At 42.7% G+C, this 19,855-nt stretch overlaps 1 protein-coding gene across 2 annotated transcripts in view; it reads left to right on the top strand.

The window, feature by feature from the left end:
• BRD7 (bromodomain containing 7) overlaps positions 1–19,855 on the top strand; it is a 33,804-nt gene that overhangs the window by 13,210 nt on the left and 739 nt on the right. Inside the window, exons 4-14 of one of the 2 annotated variants that reach the window (XM_004693559.2) lie at positions 1,241–1,385; positions 3,926–4,036; positions 9,131–9,318; positions 10,032–10,155; positions 10,775–10,850; positions 12,986–13,093; positions 13,405–13,540; positions 15,757–15,868; positions 17,941–17,997; positions 19,317–19,428; positions 19,678–19,821. In XM_004693559.2, the coding sequence (XP_004693616.1) occupies positions 1,241–1,385; positions 3,926–4,036; positions 9,131–9,318; positions 10,032–10,155; positions 10,775–10,850; positions 12,986–13,093; positions 13,405–13,540; positions 15,757–15,868; positions 17,941–17,997; positions 19,317–19,428; positions 19,678–19,821 (1,313 nt within the window). Of the gene's footprint in view, positions 1–1,240; positions 1,386–3,925; positions 4,037–9,130; positions 9,319–10,031; positions 10,156–10,774; positions 10,851–12,985; positions 13,094–13,404; positions 13,541–15,756; positions 15,869–17,940; positions 17,998–19,313; positions 19,429–19,677; positions 19,822–19,855 lie in introns of both variants that reach the window. The other variant, XM_004693558.2, reaches the window with a different exon arrangement.

Genomic DNA, 19,855 nt, shown 5'->3' with positions numbered 1-19,855 from the left:
GTCCTAGAAATACCAAATGCCTTGACCCGCCTTCCTCCCCTAAGAGATTCTAGGGTGTTGGGGTGAGCCTCCTTGCTTTTAAAAGTTCTCTGGGGCCTTCCCTGGTGGCGCATCGGGTTAAAGCATAACACTGTGAAGCTGCCGCAGCCACTGCAACACAAGTTCAATTCCCCACCAGGGAGGTGACCCATATGGTGTGGTAGACCTCTCCAGACCCACTGCAGCTCCCCTCAGCAGTGTATTTCAGTCCATCTGCCTGTTCTGCTCCCCAGTCTGCTTCTGGTGAATCCTCTCACCCCCTGCACCTCTGGCCTATACCCAAGTTCTGTGTGCATAAATAAATAAATCTTTTTTAAAAAATAAAAGTCCTCTAATGATTCTTACACATTATCAGCTAGTCAAGACTTATGATAGGAAGCACTGATTTTCTCCAGCTTGAGGATTTGGAGATTTTTTTAAATAATTTATTTATGCATAGAAGAACTGGGGTCTAATTCAGAGGTACAGAGGATGAGAGGATTCATTCATCAGAAACAGCAGGGAGCAGAACAGGCGGATCCACCAAAATACACTGCTGAGGGCAACAATGGAGAGCCAGGAGGGGTCTGCTGCATCCTATGGGTCACTCCCTGGCTGGGGATTAAACTCATACCACAGTAGCAGGTGATAGCTTGATAACACTGTAACTTAAACCCCTGTGCCACCACGGAGGCCCCACCTAAGAGAATCTATTTTTAATGTCAGATTTTTTTGGACATTCCCCCCACACAGACAGAAACACATATGTAAGAGATGTATCCGTTGGCTAAGGAAATTGCATACACGGGTGCAATAAAAGGTTACAGGTGTGTAGCTATAGTTATTATTTGTGTCCTTTCTCCTGAGGTTGATTAATAGAGTATTAATATAATCATAAAAGCCATTTACTCAAGGTTTTCTAGTTTGCTTCCTTTCTCCCTGAGGTGCTACTAATTTATTAAGACTGCACATTTTAAAAGATTCTACTAGGGTGTAAAAAATTTATATATACATACATATATATAAAATAAGGACTTTGTTATTAGTCCTTAAATCATTCCTTCAATTTTCACTGAAAAACCAGTTTTTCTACATCTGACATCTGCTCAATTTTCCTTCAGTTTTCACTGAAAAACTAGTTTTTTCCACATCTGACATCTGCTCCTAGACCACTGGATTTGTTTATAGTAGAAATAAAATTGCCTGTTTTATATGTTCACAGAAAAGACCCGAGTGCTTTCTTTTCATTTCCTGTGACTGATTTTATTGCTCCGGGCTACTCCATGATCATTAAACACCCAATGGATTTTAGTACCATGAAAGAAAAGATCAAGAACAATGACTACCAGTCCATTGAGGAACTAAAGGTAACTAGTTGTCTGTGTTAAGAATGGAGAAACCAAGCCCTGCAATGAAGCGACATATCTTCATTCAGTCAAGAGTCAAACTCTTGAATCCTGTATAATTAAAATCTTGTAGAGTATTTATTCAGGATCATTTGCTTGCCTTTTTGTTTGGCAGAGAATTAAATTTACTTTAGTTTCAAAATCTTTGGTTTTTTCTGTCTTAGAAAACATTTTGAGCTTGAGGAGAGAAGGTAAAATGAAATTGACTGTTACATTGTCTTGTTTGTTTTTAGAAAAATTTTGAACTTAATATATTCCATAACATATTTTCTCAACCTTTAATATGAAAAGGTATTTGACTTTTAACTAGGTCAATGGAGGTAAAACTCATTTTAGTGAAGAGTGAATTACAGTAATTTCTCTTTTTTTGTAGATACCTAAGATGTGTGTGTGTCTTCTAAAATAAAATCTAACTTGATTTGCCGAGCAGTTCAGTTATATTTTTAATTTGATGAAAGACACTTGGCTCCCTCTAAGTTTGCTTTTAACTGTATTTGCTGAACAGCTTTCCTTCAATTTTAAGAGGGAAAAACATATAAGAATCGGCAAGCCACCAAGGTGACGTATATGCCTTATGGGATAGTTGAAGTTTTTTCTGTCTTTAACTAGTTTCAGTGTATGTTGATTTCAGAGGTATCTGTAATTATTCTAAATAAGTGGAAATGTGTTTATGAGGCAGTAAACATTATCTCTACTTAGTATCTTTTCCATACAGATGCCTATCAGCTGAGACTTAGCAACAGTACAGTACCAAATTCTGTCTTTGCTATCAGTTTGACTGTATAGGTGATAGTTACTTACCCTGAAGAAACTGATTTACACTCTCTTGTAATCAGAGAAATGGTTTTGTGCACAGGCGGTTAATATCATAATTGAAATGAGCACTGTTTTTGTTTTTGGAATTTTCTGCATTACTGCATGTTTTCCTAGGGAAAATTCAGTAACCCAGAGCAATATTTACTACTTAGTTCAATAAATAGACTTAATAGGCTGTGCAAGTTGACTTGTTGTTGTTATTTAATTAAATGAAAAATACACAGAAAAGTCATTCCCCTAATCTGAGTGACCTAGTCCCATTACACATTATGGTTAAGATGTATAGAATCTCCAGATAGCCTTAACAGATCAGAACTGGAATTAGTAGCATAATCTAGTACTGTCTTGCCAGGTATAGGCCCAGTGGGCATTTAGTCTGAGTAGTAGTCATCTGTGAGCTCCTTTTACTTGCCTTTCCTCTCCCCAAACACATATTTGATAATTCTTAATGGAATGGGAGCTTTTCAGAATATCCGTGACAAAGATAATTAACCTGGGGTCCTGTGGGTAGTCGTGGATGAGCCTTTGTGGGACCAAGAACCTCTAAAATTACTTGAAAATTCTGTGTGCATGCATGTATATACTGAGGAACAGAGCCATGGCTTTCATTGGGGTCTTACAGAGCCGGGCCCCAGCAAAATCCTGGGTGCACATTTGGCCAGGAACTGAGAAATCAGCAGGTACTTTAAATTCAATTCCAAATTTATTGTAACCCTTGAAGCAGTTTTCTCACATGCTTTCAAATAAACTGGTTTATCTCTTCATTCCATTTGTGTCTTCTAATCTGTCATTACTTACTGTTAAGCAATAGGATTTGGAATTTGGAGTTTAGTTTTTGCTTAGAGAAACATTCTTTTCAGGGTATATTTACCTCTTCAACAAAGTATGACCTTGTTATCACTCAAATTTATGCGTAATGTATAAATTACTTAATGAATAAAATATGCTATGGGATTGAGTCCCCTAATGGACATGCACACTTTTTAATTTTCAAATTTGAATCAAAAGTACACATCAATTTTAAATCAAAATTTTTGATAATTCGACTTGTCTGGTTACATGTTTTAACTCTTGAGTTTCTATGGTTTATCTCACAATGCATCATTTAACAATATTTTGCAAAGTGTGTTTAGCTCAAAATCGTATTCAAATACTTAGTGTAAATGTTTTTATAATGCTCAGTGAATTTGAACTTGGTAGGAAATATTGTGGTAATTAAGTACTGTTCCCATTTTCAGTCAAGATCTGAAATAAAATATTTAATTCATAAATGAAAACTGAAAATGTTTGTTTTTAACTTGAGTCATGTTTAATTATGCAAATTACTCAGGTTTAAGATTATTCTATTTAAATATAAAATAGAAATATTAACTTTTGGGCAGAAAGATAATACTGAAGAAACCCATTTAGAAATTTCATCTTGAAATTTATAATTTTATATAGTTACTATAAAATGTTTAGGAATTTGGAAAAGAATAGTGGAATGTTTAATTCAGTAGTATTTGGTTATTGAATCTTAAATTTTAATTGCTATTAATGTTGTTTAGTAAAACAGTGAAAGGAAAGGGTAAGATGATTTTGTATGTTTTTATTTTAATTTTCAAGTACCTGTATTTTGTCAAACCAGGACAAGAGATACTTTATTTTGTTTTAATGCATTTCCTCTCTTACTGTTCTCTCTACAGGATAACTTCAAGCTCATGTGCACTAATGCTATGATCTACAACAAACCAGAGACCATTTATTATAAAGCTGCAAAGAAGCTGTTGCACTCAGGGATGAAAATTCTTAGCCAGGTAAAGAAAATTGTCACAAATAACAGTTCTAAAGTTTGTAACTCTCTGGTTTTTTTGGTCATGGTGATAGCAGGTCTTATAAAGTACTCATTTTAGAGAATGTTCATGTTAAAGTACAAAATGTTAAATCTTAAACATGTATTTAAAATTAAATATTTTCTCCTTAATATTGAGGAGAAAATTAAAACGACCGTCACTAGAAAGACTTATTTTCCCTATGAAAGAAGCATGAGCCTGAATTCCAGGTTGCAGGAGAATTATTGAGACCTTTCCTAAAAAACTCTTCCCTTTGTGGGATGGACTCTGACGCGCTGATAAAGTACAGTAACTCCTCCTCGCCAAGGGAAACAAATTGTACAAATGAGCAATAACTGGGAACTGTCTCAAAGCCACTTGCCCCAGACTCTCCCTTGCAGGACAAGCACTGGTGTGTAGCAAGGCATTTGGGGTGCAAGAAATGTGTGCAGAGGCCCTGACGGCATCCGGCTTTGTGAACGAGCTTGATCATGATGGCTGATTCAAAACAGACACGGTACATAGGCACAGAAAGTTACCTAAGTATCATCTCGGAGGGACAATTGATGAAAAACCTTGAAGGTAAATTGAGTTGATGGTTGTTCATCTACTGGAAGAAAAGAGCTCGATAGTAAGTGGCATCTTTTGAGGTCTTTCTTATATCTCTGAGTAAGATAGGAAAATAAACTGAGGACATCCTCGCTCTGTACCCCAACAGAAAGTCAAAAGATTGAATTTTACATCTAATTCTTTCTCACTAATTTGTGAATCTTGTTTGAATAAGACACTCTGGGCTTCAGTGTTCTCATCTGTAGAGAATGTTGAATCTGTGATCTCCAAGATAATTGGAGATTAATTTTGCTGATTCTAGATAAAGGCTAGAATAAGGAGGAGGCTATAAAAAAGAATAGTAAGACAGGAGAGATTTTTGCAGAGAAGAACTGAATGGGTAGAAGACATAGGAAGGAGGAAGAACCAGCAAGAGCTGGAGGTATGACACAGTGGCAGTGAGGCGAGGTAGATGCGCGTGTTGTCTGGTGCTGTGGTGGTCATCTGTGTGCACTTCGCAAAGAAATGCCTCGGTTTGCAGATGTCTGAGTGTGTGCTTGGCTTTCAGAGGTTTTTGGGTTCACTTACCTTGGGGGAAAAAAACATCTGGACTGGTTATTTCCATTGTGCCCCTAACAGTTAGCCAGCGTCAGTTTCCACCCTCTCCTAATGACCTGAGAAACAAATGAGAGCTAGTTACCCAGTCTCAGCGAAATTCGCAGAGGAAATGGGAATAAATGTCCATACAGTTCTTTTCAGAAAGACTCAAAATCCAGAACCAAACTACATTTCATATTTAAAGGTCAGCCAGTGCAGATTTAGTCACTTTAAAATATATACATTGGGCCCTCCCGCGTGGCGCAACGGGTTAGGACACAGCACTACAAGCTAGCCGCAGCCACTTCATTGCGAGTTCAATCTCAACCCTGGAGGTGACCCACGTGGCACGGCAGACCTGTCCTGAACTGCCCACTTCTCCTCAGCAGTGGACTTCATGAAGCCTCTCACTGCCCCTGCACCTCTGGCTTGTACCCCAGTTCTGTATGAATAAATAAATCTTTAAAATATATACACACACACATTGAATTTTTAGGAGAAGATTTAATTTGTATATCCAGACATGTCCAAAATTAATTACAGACTTTCTCTTATTACTATTTTCTTTAAATAATATAGTTAATTTAACTTGCAAAGGATTCCATTATATCTTATTCTACCAGGTTGGAATGGCTGGAAGCAGAAAAAATGGAACTTTCCTTCTTTCCCTTTTTTCTCTCTCTGGTCTTTCTCTTTTCCTGCTCTGTGGCTGTTCCTCCCACCCAAGATGGGAGGGAGCCTTACAGTAGTGACTTTTAAACCTTTAAATATACTTAAATACACTTCAGAGCTATCTCTCCTAGTAGCAGCACTCGCTGGCACACCCTTCCATGAATGGTATTTATTTTTGTTTTTTGTTTTTAAAGTATACAGAACTGGGGTATAGGCCAGCGGTACAAGGGTGGTAAGTGGATTCACCAGACAGAGTGAGGAGCGGAACAGGCCGACTGACGGAGTACACTGCCTGGGGGTGCAGTGGGCAGGTCAGGAGGGTCTGCCATGCCACGTGGGGTCACCTCTGGGGCGGGCGGGACCGAACTCAGGCTGACATGGCTTTTAGCTTCTTAGTGCTGTTCTTTAACCTGCTGTGCCACCAGGGAGGGCCCCCATGAATGGTGTTTTAATTTTAAAAGAATTGTTCTTTAATGTTCATTATAAAGATTTTATTCATCATTTTTTTAAGGTATGCACAAATAGTAACTGCTTGACACTAGTTTTATCAAGAGCAGACATAAGTAGAATAATTCTTCTGGTGTCCTGGATAAATAATAGGGTGCAGCATTCTAGGACAGAGAGTATTATTGCTAGCCCAGTCAGACTTCAAGGTTCAGATTCTAGCCCTGTCTTTAAGAAGCTGTGTGACCTCAACAAGCTATTACCACTTCTCTCAACCTTTTTCCTGTCACATAAAATGGGGTAATGTTAATATTTACCTCAGAATTATATCTGATACATTGGTAGTGCTCAGTAAGAATTAGCTATTAATAATGGCAAAGAACCAAGCCCTTTTAGTCATTTAATATTATAAGATTGGGATGGGTAAGAAGTATGCTTATTTGGAGACATTTTTAATTATTAAAAGAGAAAAAGATACTGCTTTTCAAAGTAAGATTAGTTAAGCTCAGCTTTTCCCACAATTAACTTTAGAAGATTTCTCTTTTAATTCTGTGTATGCTGCATTTGAAGAAATCCCAAAATGTTCATAATGTAGGTTCTGCTTTATAAAATACTAGAATCAAGATAAAAAAAGGTTGCTGAGAACTTCATAATATCTAAACCTTTAATCAGCGTTTATTGAATATCTACTATATGCCTAAATCAGTTTGAGGTACCAGAAAGAGATGAGTAAGAATAACTTAAGTAACATACACAAGGGAATAAGCAGCTAAAGAAGTAATCAACTCATTAACATTTTTTTAAAGAATTATTTATTTATTCATACAGAACTGGGGTACTCATACAGAACTGGGATGAGTACATACAGGCCAGAGATGCGGAGCGTGAGAGGATTCACCAGGGACAGAGAGGGGAGCAGCGGGCAGGTCAGGAGAGGTCTGCCATGCCATGTGGTCACCTCCCGGGCAGGCGGGAATCGAACTCATGCGGAAGTGGCTTTTAGCTTCTTAGTGCTGTGCTTTAACCCGCTGCGCCACCAGGGAGGGCCCTCATTAACATTTTAAAATATATTAAAGCATGTTTTTAAAAATTAGATTGGTGGTTTTGGTTTTTTGGGGGGGGTTTTGGTTTGTTTTTGCAATGATTCTTCTCAATTTGACAAGGATTCATACTCCAATAAAACTTGCAAAAACTGATATATAAATTAGTAACTGTCTGAAAGACAGTTTGGCATAAATACTAGAGCCTTAAAAATACTCATTTTCTTTGGTCTAGTTTCTCTACTTCTGGAAATTTATCTTAAAGAGATAGAGATTCCTAGAGAGGTGTACTTACAGTGATGTTCCTGAGACTTGGAAATAATATAAATGCCCAGTTGTATGTTAATTATATCATAAACTTATAAAGGATGAAATACAATACAGCTATTTAAAACATCTTAAAGAATGATGATATGAAAAGGAAGTGCTTGTAATTAATTAACTGAAAAGGTTGTACTGGCCAAATATTCAGTATAATTCCAATTTATTAATATGGAAAATGCTTAGAAAAATACTGAAATGATAAGCCTGTTAACACTGTTCCTCACTTTCCTCTCAAAAAGTCAGATCCATTGAAAATGGCAGTGACATGTTCTTGTTTTCTTTTTTTTTTAGGTTTATTTATTTATGCATACAAGAACTAGGGTGAAGGCCAGAGAAGTGAGGTGGTTAGAGGATTCACCAGAGACAGAGTAGGGAACAGAACAGGCAATCGATTGAAATCTGCTGCCACAAGGAACAGCAGGCAAGACAGGAGAGGTCTGCTGCGCCACATGTGGGTTAGCTCCCCAGGCCTGGCCTGGGATCAACTCATGCTGCATGGCCAGCAGTAGCTTGATAGTGCCCAGACTTTAACCCCTGTGCATGTTCTTACGGCTCTCACAGTCTCCATTCCCATAGCTGAGGGAGATAGCAAAGGCCCAACCTGAGGACACTGGGCCTAAGTCCCTCCCTCTGACCTTGGAGGAGTCATGTAGCATTCCTGGGCTACACTCTTACTTGAGTGACCTCTGGTCCTTTCCACTTACTAGCTTTTATTATTCTGCTGCAGTCTCTCCTGTTGTAGTGGTGGCAGCCCTGAGGAGACTACTCTGCATATTTTATCCAATGATAATTCTCAAATTAAAAGGCAGAGCCTTCCAGAAACAAATTTTCTCACATTTGCCTAGAAACCTCAAGCCCTTAACCATAATAAAAATTTCACAGCCTATCAGTGCAGTGAAAAATTAAGCACATGTTTCACAAAATAGAAACAAGTCTTTGGTGAGAACATTGTGCACTCTGAGAAAGCATTTGTAACCTTTTGTTCAAGAGAGAAACCCTTCTGTGAAATATATAAGACTACAGCAGATTACTACACCTCCACTTTCTGAATGCAGTGCAGGCAAGGCATAGTCTTAATAGTTGCTCTCCTGTAAGCTTTTTGATGATCAAGTTATAAAGAATTCTTTTACACTAGGAATTAACTTATCTAAATTGAAGGAATAGACTTTATTGTTCTGGTTCCTGACTATAATACTCTTGGTGTAATTACACTTGTTTTTCTCCTCTAGTCAATGACAGGGTAAGTGCACTCTTGTGGGGAACATGTGTTACTTTAAAAAATTAATGACATGCACTGGACTGTGGTGACGGCACACGGGTGATTTGGTGATGGGAAGCCCACGGGGATGACAACTGAGATGGAAAAATGCACAAAACCATGTAAAAATAAACTATTGCATTATTTTTAAAATAATGACAAACATTTAGGAACAATGTCTTTGAATATTTTTAGGAGAGAATTCAGAGCCTGAAGCAGAGCATCGATTTCATGGCAGATTTGCAAAAAAGCCGAAAGCAGAAGGACAGGACAGATGCCTCACAGAGCGGGGAGGACAGCGGCAGCGGCTGGCTGAGGGAAAGGGAGGACCCCGCGGGTGCTGAAGCACAAACTCTTAAGAGCCCCAGCAAGGAAAACAAAAAGTGAAGTATCTTTGGAATGTTAGGTTAAGCTGTCCTTCTCAGGCTAGGATGGGGGTGGAGGGGTGGAGATGCAAAGTCTGGGTCCACCTGGCTCCATGGGTGGCTTTTGAGGTGGAGATCTCTTGAGAATGGAGTGCCCTCTGCCCTCTTCCCACACGGAGTCTGTGGACAGCTCAGGAAACAGTTGAGTGTGTATTCTTCCCAAAGCAGTTTGCAGAGCTGTTAAATTACCCTAAGTACTCATCTTTTCAGTGAGTTTATTAAACAGCTATTTAAGACAACAATGCGCACTCACCTCATTCCATAAAGGACTCGAGGAAGCAGTTAAGCACAGTACAGCCACTTGTAAACAGCAGGGCAGTCACCGGGCAGCCGCGCCAGCGTGACTGCTCAAGAGTTCTGTCCATCTGGCTCTCCCCACTGCCAGGCCTAATGCCCACCGCCTCACAGTCAGCTCTGGGCAGGAGCTCATTGGTGCAAAGAAAAGTAAACTTGTGACTAGTTTTTGTTGTATTTCTAAGGTTTATATGTTTTAAATGTATGCTTAAAAAGAAATAATTTTGTGCTGCTTTCCCTTCCAACTATATTTCAGGTAGAATTCATTTTGTAAATGTGCTGAGCAAAATAGTAAAGGCAGATTAACACTGGATGCAAAAGCCTACCAACATACTCGGTCTGTTTCTTTTTAACTTGGTATTAATATGTGTTTTCAGGAAAGACAAAGACATGGTTGAAGATAAATTTAGAAGCAGTAATTTCGAGAGAGAGCAGGAGCAGATTGACCGCATCGTTAAGGAATCTGGGGGAAAGCTAACCCGGAGGCTCGTTAACAGCCAGGTGACCCAGCTTTTCTTTCCTGGCCTGCTAATGCGAGCTGTGTACACAATGAAGTTCTTGGGTTGCTTGTATGCTCTTAATCCGAGTCTGCTGTAGAGCTTTTCTGGTACAGTGCTCAAAAGAAAACTTGATGCATTTGTAAAGTATGTTATTAATCTCATCCTCTGTTACTGGATTTTTTCTTTTTAGTTGAGGTTAATGTGTTCTGTAATCAGAAAATGAACCACACATTTTAAGCTTAGCAAGAAAACATACATACTTAGTTCTTTTAAAACAATAATATTTAGCACATTAGTTTTAAAACCAGTGGATTAATACATGATTCTCGTTGATTCACCCCCTTCCCCACTCTTCACTATCCTTTAACAGTAGACAGAACTAGGTGACCTGTTCTTTGGCTCATCAGCATCTGTCTACATGTAGAAAGGCATGAAAGGCAGTATTTGAGTATATGGATACTCACCTAGATTGGTTTGATTAAATTAAGGCTTTCTGGTGTGCTGTCTGTCATTCCATATGCACTTACATATAATACTTAATATAAAATATGAATGTGTTTAGTGAATACTGTGTGTATATAAAGCTGTTTATGCCCTCTGGACACCTTGGCTCATTGCAGTGTGAATTTGAAAGAAGAAAGCCAGATGGAACGACGACGTTAGGACTTCTCCACCCTGTGGACCCCATTGTGGGAGGTAGGTTTGCAGAATTAGGCTGCAGGTGGACTTGATGCTGTTTGGTAGACGCAGGAACCTGGACTGAAGCGACACGCCTGGGGGTGATAAACCCAGCTGTGTCACTGTCCACAAAGACTCCCTCTGGCCCTAGTCTGCATAATGGGTCGTTACTACCAAAGGCACTGCCTTAGTGAGAAGTGGAGCTAGGTATAGAGCAGGGACCAAAACAGGGGAGGTCACAAGCAAAAAACGATCTGTTAAGAGACGGCACAGTAGCTGTCCCTGGTGGCACTGTGCGGCTATTGACAGCCACTTCGGCCCAGTTCAGTCCCCGGCCAAGAGCTGACCGACAGGGAGTAGCAGACCCTTCCTGCCCTGCCCACTGCCCCCCTCAGCAGTGCATTTCAGTAGATCTGCCTGTTCTGCTCCCCACTCTGTCTCTGGTGAGTCCTCTCTCCTCCCGCAGCTCTGGTCTGCACTTGTATGCATAAATAAATCATTTAAAAAAGAGAGAGAGAGAGGCCATAATTTTAATGTGAACCAGTCCTACTAAACTGCCTCTGAGGTAATGTGTAATAAGTCACCTAGGTGCTCTCTGGCTGCTGGAGGCTTCCTTAGCAAGCTAATGCTTAGGAGAGGTGGGAGAACAGCAGCAGGAAGAATAGGGTAAAAGAAACTTTGAAGCAGGGCATAGTTGATTCATTTGAGGACTGAAAGGGCAAGCCTGTTACTATTCTTTTGGCATTAATTCCAACCACAAAATGCTAAAGAGAACATTAGGCTCCTTGACTAACATGGAACTGCTAACATGCATTCAAAACAGCTAATTTTTTACTTGATGAAATTTTCACAGTTCAATTTTAAATGGTTTGGGGTCAAATAAAACACTATAGGACTGACAACCTTGCTATTTCCAGGCTAGCTGTGGTACAAATTTGGTGAGGGGAGATGATGCAGCTATAACTGCATTGATTTGACCAGTGCTTTCAGATCTGCCCCTTGCTTTGCACTGAGCGGAGACACTACCTTGGTCTGGTTTCTGACTCCTGTAGCCACAGTCACACGTGGCGGGGCTGACTTGACTCCACCCATTCACAGCAGCTCTCCTCAGGAGGCCCAGTTTCCAGCTAGATGGGAGATGCCCTTGTGAACTCCTGAGGTTCATCTTCCTGGTGGGGTACCAGCCCACATAGGAACACCAGACTCCAGACTGCTGGCCAAGAAGAGAAGAGCGGACTTAGGTGTTTGAAGTTCCTTAGCAGCACTTCTGTTTTGTCACCCTGATCACCTATAACTCTGTCCTGGGGTGATCATGTTATAAGAACCAGATTCCTCTTCAGGAGAGGAAACACCTTTTGTTTTGGTGTTGCCAGAGGCTGCATTTTCTCCTGACATCATCCTTCTCAGATATCCTCAGTTCTCCTGCTCTTATCACAGATTTCCAGTGTCGTTACAGGAGTTTGTTCTGGTTTGGGGATCATGTCCTTAAAGCCTCACTCACCACACTAAAAATGTGGCTTGTGTATATTTTGTCTAAATATATTATGAGTTCTTGTTATTGTTAATCCAGGTGTTTTCTTAACCTTTCCAACTGGTTTACTTCCATCATCTTAGCATTGTTTTGTTTTGTTTTGTAGAAGAATTGGGGTATACCCAGAAGTGGTGGGGTGGTGAGGAGGAGGGGTGAGAAGATTCACCAGAGACAGTGAGGAACAGAACAGGCAGATCTACTGAAATCCATTGCGAAGGGGAACAGCGGGAAGACGGGAGAGGTCAGTGCTAACCCATATAGGGTTAGCTCCCTTGCCGAGGATCAAACTCAGGCCGTACCAGTGATGGCGCTGAGACTTAACCCCTAGGCCACAGGAAGGACCCATCATTAAAAGGTCCAACAGTTAATATTTCTTTTGGTAACTGAATGTAACATGATCATAAAGAAGTTTAGGAAGCAGTAGCAGAGAATGAAAATCAGGATTTGCCCCTGTCTACATTTCTGCTTTCCAAGCCCAGAATTTCTTAGGTAGAAAATGGGTCATAGCCAGGGCTGCTCAGCCTCCGCCCCAGAGCCCCAGGAGGGCAGGAAGGCATGTGCCTGCACACACTGCCTCCACAGCTGTCTCAGCCCCTGCGCTTCCCCCTCTGTCCTATTTTAGAGCCAGGCTACTGCCCCGTGAGGCTGGGAATGACAACTGGAAGGCTTCAGTCTGGAGTGAACACTTTGCAGGGGTTCAAAGAAGATAAAAGGAACAAAGTAACTCCAGGTAAGACTCCGTGTGGTGGTGGTGTTTTCTCTCCTTTTCAGGGATGTTCCCACTCCCTGCTTTATTCACTCACTCTCGTATTATTGCGAGACTATTATATTAAAGTCAGAAGAAACTGAAAAATCAGGTGTTGATATTCAAGATGAATTTTGTTTTTTTTTTAATTTTTCCTCTCCGTTTTGTGGGGGGAAAAATCACTTGTAGCTTTGCAAGTTTCTCTTTGGAGTGGAAATGCCTTCCTACGCCTGTATGGAGTTAGTAAAGAAGTAAAGTTATAAGGGAATAATATTTAATTTAATTCTTGTCAACAGTGTTATACTTGAATTATGGACCCTACAGTTCTTATGCACCACATTATGACTCCACATTTGCAAATATTAGCAAGGATGATTCTGATTTAATCTATTCAACCTATGGGGAAGACTCCGACCTGCCCAGTGATTTCAGGTAAGTCTCCAGTTCATCATTATTCCAAATAGCACATTTTCCTAACATTTATATCATGCATGATCCATGATAGACTTACACAGTCATCCAAAAGGTAGAAAATGGATATAATAGACCCTTGGTTATCACATCCTTTGGTAGAAACTAAACATTCTACAACAGCATATCTCCCTGACCCTTTCTGATGTTGGCACCTGTGGCATTTTAATTCTTTTAAAAATATGTTTTTAAAGATGCTGTATCAGTTGAAACTAACGTTCAGGAACTTGTTACTTCGGAATGCGTGTGCCGTCTCCCCTGCTGTGACATTGCTGTGTGTCTGTGAGTCTTGTCCCAAGGCTAGTCAGTTTGGGGACATACAGCACATTTTCTCCGAGATAAAAGTTACGTCGTGACAGCCTGATACCTAAGATGACCCACATAGAGGCCTGAGACCCATCGCATGCCAGTAGACTTGTAGCTACTGGAAATCTCTCAGGAAATCTTCCCTGGGGGAGACTTTTGTGCTCATCTCTATGATGAGATGACACCCGCTGCCAGGATTCTGACTCGGTACGGCATTGAGCGTGGCACTGGTATCTTGACCTGGCACAATAATTTAGCCCTACAGATAAATGATCCCCTGGCTTTCTGTCAAAGAGGGGCTTGTTGACGTATATGTCTGTAGAGCGGTATCTGGCACGGTGTTGTTTAAGATGGGTCCTGAAGACATCAAGTGACCATTGTTGAAGATTCGGTCATGTATTTCCTTTAGACCTCACACGTTTGGACACATTCTTTCCAGTTCATTCATCTGTGCACCCCACAAATAGGCATTGCTTGTTCGTAATGTGCCAGGTGTTTTTCTGGCAGTTGGGGGATTCCACAAGAGACAAGCAATCAGACAGATTCATGCGCCCAGTCAGATGGTAGCAGTGCTAGGGAGAACAGTAGAGATACAAAGGAAGGTAGTCTGTGCTGGGGTTAGTGTGTAGTGTAAGTAGCGTCGTCAGAAAACAGCCCTACATTACTAAGGAGGTAAAGAAGCAAGCACTGATGTCATTGGAAAGAGCGGCATTCCAGCCAGTAGAGTCATGGTCCGTGGCCCTGGGTGGGCCCCCACCCTGCCTGCCATGTGCAGAGAACAGCAAGAAGAGCGGTACGGAGCAGAAAGCATGCAGGGGCAGCAGGTGGGAGTAGATCTTTGTAAGGACCTTATGTGAGATGGAAAAGTACTGATGGGTTTTGAGCAGATTAAGGACCCATTCTGGCTCAAAATTTTCAAAACAGATTGCCCGGGGTCGGGGTAGATGTAGGGAGACTGCCGTTGTCGTTGTCATCAAGAAGAGCTGGACCGTGAGAATAGTGGTTGAGGTGTTGACAAGGGGTTGGCCCCTAACCAGTAAGATTTCTTTTTTTAAAAAGATTTATTTATTTGTACATACAGAACTGGGGTACAGGCCAGAGGCTCAGGGGCGGCGAGAGGCTTCACCAGAGACAGAGTGGGGAGCAGAACAGGCAGATCGACGAAGTCCACTGCTGAGGGGGCAGCGGGCGGGTCAGGAGAGGTCTGCCACGCCATGTGGATCACCTCTGGGGTGGGGATCGAACTCATGTGGAAGTGGCTTTAGCTTCTCAGTGCTGTGCTTTAACCCGCTGCGCCACCAGGGAGGGCCACCAGTAAGATTTCTTTGCTGTTATTTTCATAACTTTCATTGTTTAGAAACTGAAGTGGGGCATGAGAAGAGCAAAATCAAGGATGACCCCAAGGTTATAGACTCCAGGGTTACTGACAGCCTAGAAGGATGAAGATGCTGTTTACTGAGAAGGGGGAGGTTTTAGAAGGGCTGTTCTGGGAAGATCTAGCAACTCAGGTTTAGACATTGTAGGTCTGAGATGCCTAGTAGCCCTCCAGACAGAGCTGACTGGAGGGTGTGGTCCAAATTGGAGGTGTAACGTGGAGAGTGGAACTCCACAGACTGAACCCCAGGCCCCCTACATCACCCAGGTCTTATTTTTCTTTGCATTATTTCATTGTCACAGTATGATTGATGTTGTTTAATTCTCTCATGATCATTTATCCCTGGTAAATACATAAACACAGTATTGTTTCTAGACAGAATATTTTATATCTTGGTGTACAAATATAAATTAAGGGCATCTGATGAAAAAAGTTGGCTATGCCAGTGGAGATGATTCATTTGAAAGTGACTTTGCCAACACACTCTCTCTTTCAGCATCCACGAGTTTTTGGCCACATGTCAAGATTATCCATATGTTATGGCAGATAGTTTACTGGATGTTTTAACAAAAGGAGGTCATTCTAGAACACTGCAAGAATTGGAGACGGTAAGAATGTTGCTGAAGAAATGGGGTGATTTATTACTGACTCTCAAGTATTAGTCATTCAGTGTTACAAAACCATGGGATTAACCAGCGTGACAGCTGCCTTCCATCCCTACAAGACAGCCAGCCCCTGGAGACCACGGGTGAGGGCGGAGGACAGAAAGAAGGGTCTGTGAAGACCTAAGAACTTTCATTGTCTCCTACTAACTTGGGGAATAAAGGCGCTGCTAGAGTTTACAGCTTAAAAGTCAATGTTAGGGTGCTCTGTCTTCTGACAAAAAAGGGGAAATCTTGTTTTTTTGACTTCAAGCCGTTGATTACTAAAAGGGACTGTCCTTCTCCTTGTTGTGCAGTACAAGACAGCAGTGGGAACCGTAGGTAAAGAAAAAGCTTCCTCGCCCTGTCTTTGTTAGCCTTTGAAACTGTCTCTGGTCCAGTTGGACACAGCTCACGGCATGGAATAGTTCAGAAACTGGGCTTAGAGATTAGAGCCAGAGCATGTTCTTGTGGTGCAAGAGAGAGCTGGTCTCAGAGTGCCCTCGTCGCGTGGTCAGAGGGGCCTGTGGCCTTGGGTCGTCGCGCTCTGGACTGGGCTGTCATTGCTTGTCGTGCCCTCATGGCCCCTTGGCTGCTGGCCCTGGTGACTTGTCCAGAAAGCCGGAGCACCGCAGGGTGCGTGAGAACCGCTCTGCAGTCTCCGCGCGTGGCCTGAAACAGTCCTGCCAGTGCAAGTGGCTTTGCTGTCCCCTTCCTGTCCGTCCGAATTAATTGTCCTGACCTAAATTGATTGTCTTCGTTTGTTGGTAATGACAGGCTAGTTCTAATTTAGCTTCTCCACCCTTGGACCTGGCACCTCTTTTTCTGACTTCGCCCTAGGAACTGTCACCAGTAAGGGTATGTTGTTTACATGTGCAGCACGTACATTTGGGTTGTGGGGCTCTTTCACATTCTCTTTAGCGTTTGGGTTACTTACAGGCGAGAGGTGCCCTCCAGCTTGGATCAGAATATTCCCCTGCTGGGGCAGAGGAGCCCCTGTCGTTCCTCCCACTTCCTCTTACCCCTAGCTCACTGAAGCAGGCTTTGTTTAGGGAGCTGCTGGTGCTGTGTGCTGACGTGTTGGGCCGTACATGACTTCTCCCCTCAGGTGTGGTCACCACACAGGACCCATAAACGGTAGGTAGGCAGGGGTGGGTTCAGCCACGCCAGCGAAGTGACTGAAGCCTAAATCCAGCACCGCGTGCCAGCTGGCCATGCTGATGCCTTTTTAAACTTGTAGAGCTCTTTGATCAGGCAGAGAAATATCAGTCTTGACGTTATCAGTGACAGTTACTCTTTACTGAAAAATACTCTCAAAAAGCTAGTGACTTAATTTCATTTTGAGTTAAAAAATTATACACCGGGCCCTCCCTGGTGGCGCAGCGGGCTAAAGCACAGCACTGAGAAGCTAAAGCCACCTCCGCATGAGTTCGATTCCCGCCTGCCCCGGAGGTGACCACATGGCGTGGCAGACCTCTCCTGACCCGCCCGCTGCTCCCCTCAGCAGTGTACCTCCTCCATCTGCCTGTTCTGCACCCCACTGTCTCTGGTGAATCCTCTCACCCTCCACATCTCTGGCCTGTACCCCAGTTCTATATGAATAAATAAATAAATCTTAAAAAAAAAAAATTATACACCAGTAGTCTGTATTCTTACTCCTTTTCTCTTGTTATAAAACTTTTGATATTTTTTCTATTTTCTTGACATTTCCCTTTCAGGCATCTTTTCTTCTTTTTTTTTTTTTTTAAGATTTATTTATGCATACAGAACTGGGGTACAGGCCAGAGGTGCAGGGGTGGTAAGAGAATTCACCAGAGACAGAGTGGGGAGCAGAACAGGCTGACTGGCGAAGTCCACTGCTGAGGGGAGCAGCGGGCGGGTCAGGAGAGGTCTGCCCCACCCTGTGGTCACCTCCGGGGCAGGAATGGAACTCATACTGAAGTGGCTTTAGCTTCTTAGTGCTATGCTTTAACCCACTGCGCCACCATGGAGGGCCCAGACCTCTATATTAATAAAGTTGTTTTTTTTTCTTTTTGCAGTCATCGCCTGAAGATGAAGACCAGACTAGGACACTTGATGCAGTGAAAGAAATGGAGGTAATTATCTCTATGTAATGGAAAGTATTCCTTTTTATGAGGAATATTTAAATGGTGACTAAACTAAAAGTTCTCAATGATGAATTTTGTTTTGGAAGAAAAATATTTTTGGAGACTCTCCTGAGATAGAAAAACAACTTTGCCTGTGGGGAGTCACGGAGGTAGCTAGTGCAGCATGCAGGCCTGTCACTAAGGAGCCAGAGTAGTTGCCCCAAGATGTAAACATCTGTGTTGTGGGAACGCAGGTTAGCTAAGCAAACTGCTTTGGATGGCTGAGGAGAGCCTCACAGAGGGAGTGTCTCCAGGAACGACTGGATGTGCTCCCAGCAGCAGGCCCAAGCAGCTGACGCGAACTGACGCGTAGCAGCAGCAGCGCCTGAGGGCACATGTGCCGTGAGCTCAAGAGCAGGTGGCCTTAGCGCCTGGGAGAGGAGGCTGCGTGGGTGAGGGCGAAGCCACGGGGCGTCTCAGGCAGTGCTTAGAAGTTGGGACATTATGACTAAGTGCAGAGAGGGGTTACCGGAGGGTCCAGTGTACAGCTGTGGGGTTTATCCAGGTAATAGCACAGCAATATCACTCGAGTGTGGGGAGTGAGGGCCCGTCTGAAGCAGCACATGTTAAGAATGTATGTGCCGAGTTCCTCGACGGTAATTTTCCTCCACCTTTTTTAGCCCACATGTAGTTGGAGAGATTAGGTGTTCTCAGTGTTTGAGCACGGAATGCAATACCAAAAGGTACCTGGACCCCTGAGCGTTTGGTCCCCTGCTCATCTGGGTTGACCTTTCCTAAAAACTAGTGCTGAGGTTGTAGAAACCAAGCCTTGTGATCCCAAAAATAAAGCTCCACCCTTTTCAAGATTTGGCTTCTTCCAGGCGGTAGTAGCAGTCTAGCTATGGAGCCTGGGGAGACCAGGAAATACCTCAGGTCCAGGATGTGATGTGAGTGTGTGTGCAGCAGGGGCTGAAGCAGTGGGAGCCTCGCAGGCTGCATGAGGTGGCGGCACAGCAGAAGCAGGGCCCAGCCTGGTAGCAGCGCTCTCCTCACTTCTGTCTTTGGAGTATTGACCATGACAGACAGATGCAGATTGTCAGGGACGCCTGATTACACTGGCAGTTAATGAAAAGTGGACGTTTGTGGACACTTTGCCAGGATTTGGGAATGGCATTATAAGAGGACTCTAGGAGGACTTTTGTAGGCATCAAAATCATGACACCAAAATAAATAGGAGGAATAGTTACCTGTGTGAACACAAACCATTTACTAATTTCTCGTTCTAGCTCTTATGGCTTCGCAAAGTCACTGCTTTTCTTTAATAGCAGGTTATGGAAATCGAGCCAGTGGGGCACTTAGACGCCACTAGTCAGGACAGGCTCACAGCACTGAAGGCTGTGACAAGCTTCGGTGTCCCGGTGGAAGTTTTTGACTCTGAAGGTGAGTCTCTCCAGAGCTTGTGAAGGGGATCCTGACGACCCGGCTGTGGGTTCAGGTTGCAGGACAGTTGACGTGGTTGTTCCCCCCAGAAAGTTTCACGCGTAAGTGAGAAAGCATGTCTGGGCGCCATTCATTTGAGGGCGGTTTTTCCTTTGAGGAGACTATCCGACACACAGCCAAACCCTAGAACATACATTCACTTTGCTGCACAGGCGCAGGCATGTCATGCTCGTGTTTCTCTCACTTCAGAAGCTGAAGTGTTCCAGAGGAAACTTGACGAAACCACCAGGCTGCTCAGGGAGCTCCAGGAAGCCCAGAACGAGCGGCTGAGCACCAGGCCTCCCCCCAACATGATCTGTCTCTTGGGCCCCTCGTACAGAGAAATGCATCTCGGTATGTTGTGTCTCCAGAAGAGAATGGGGGTGCT

The sequence above is a fragment of the Condylura cristata genome, unplaced genomic scaffold, assembly GCF_000260355.1.
Source record: "Condylura cristata isolate star-nosed mole 26May11 unplaced genomic scaffold, ConCri1.0 scaffold00039, whole genome shotgun sequence".
Taxonomy (NCBI): Eukaryota; Metazoa; Chordata; class Mammalia; order Eulipotyphla; family Talpidae; genus Condylura; species Condylura cristata.
This window is presented reverse-complemented; position numbering and strand designations above follow the sequence as displayed.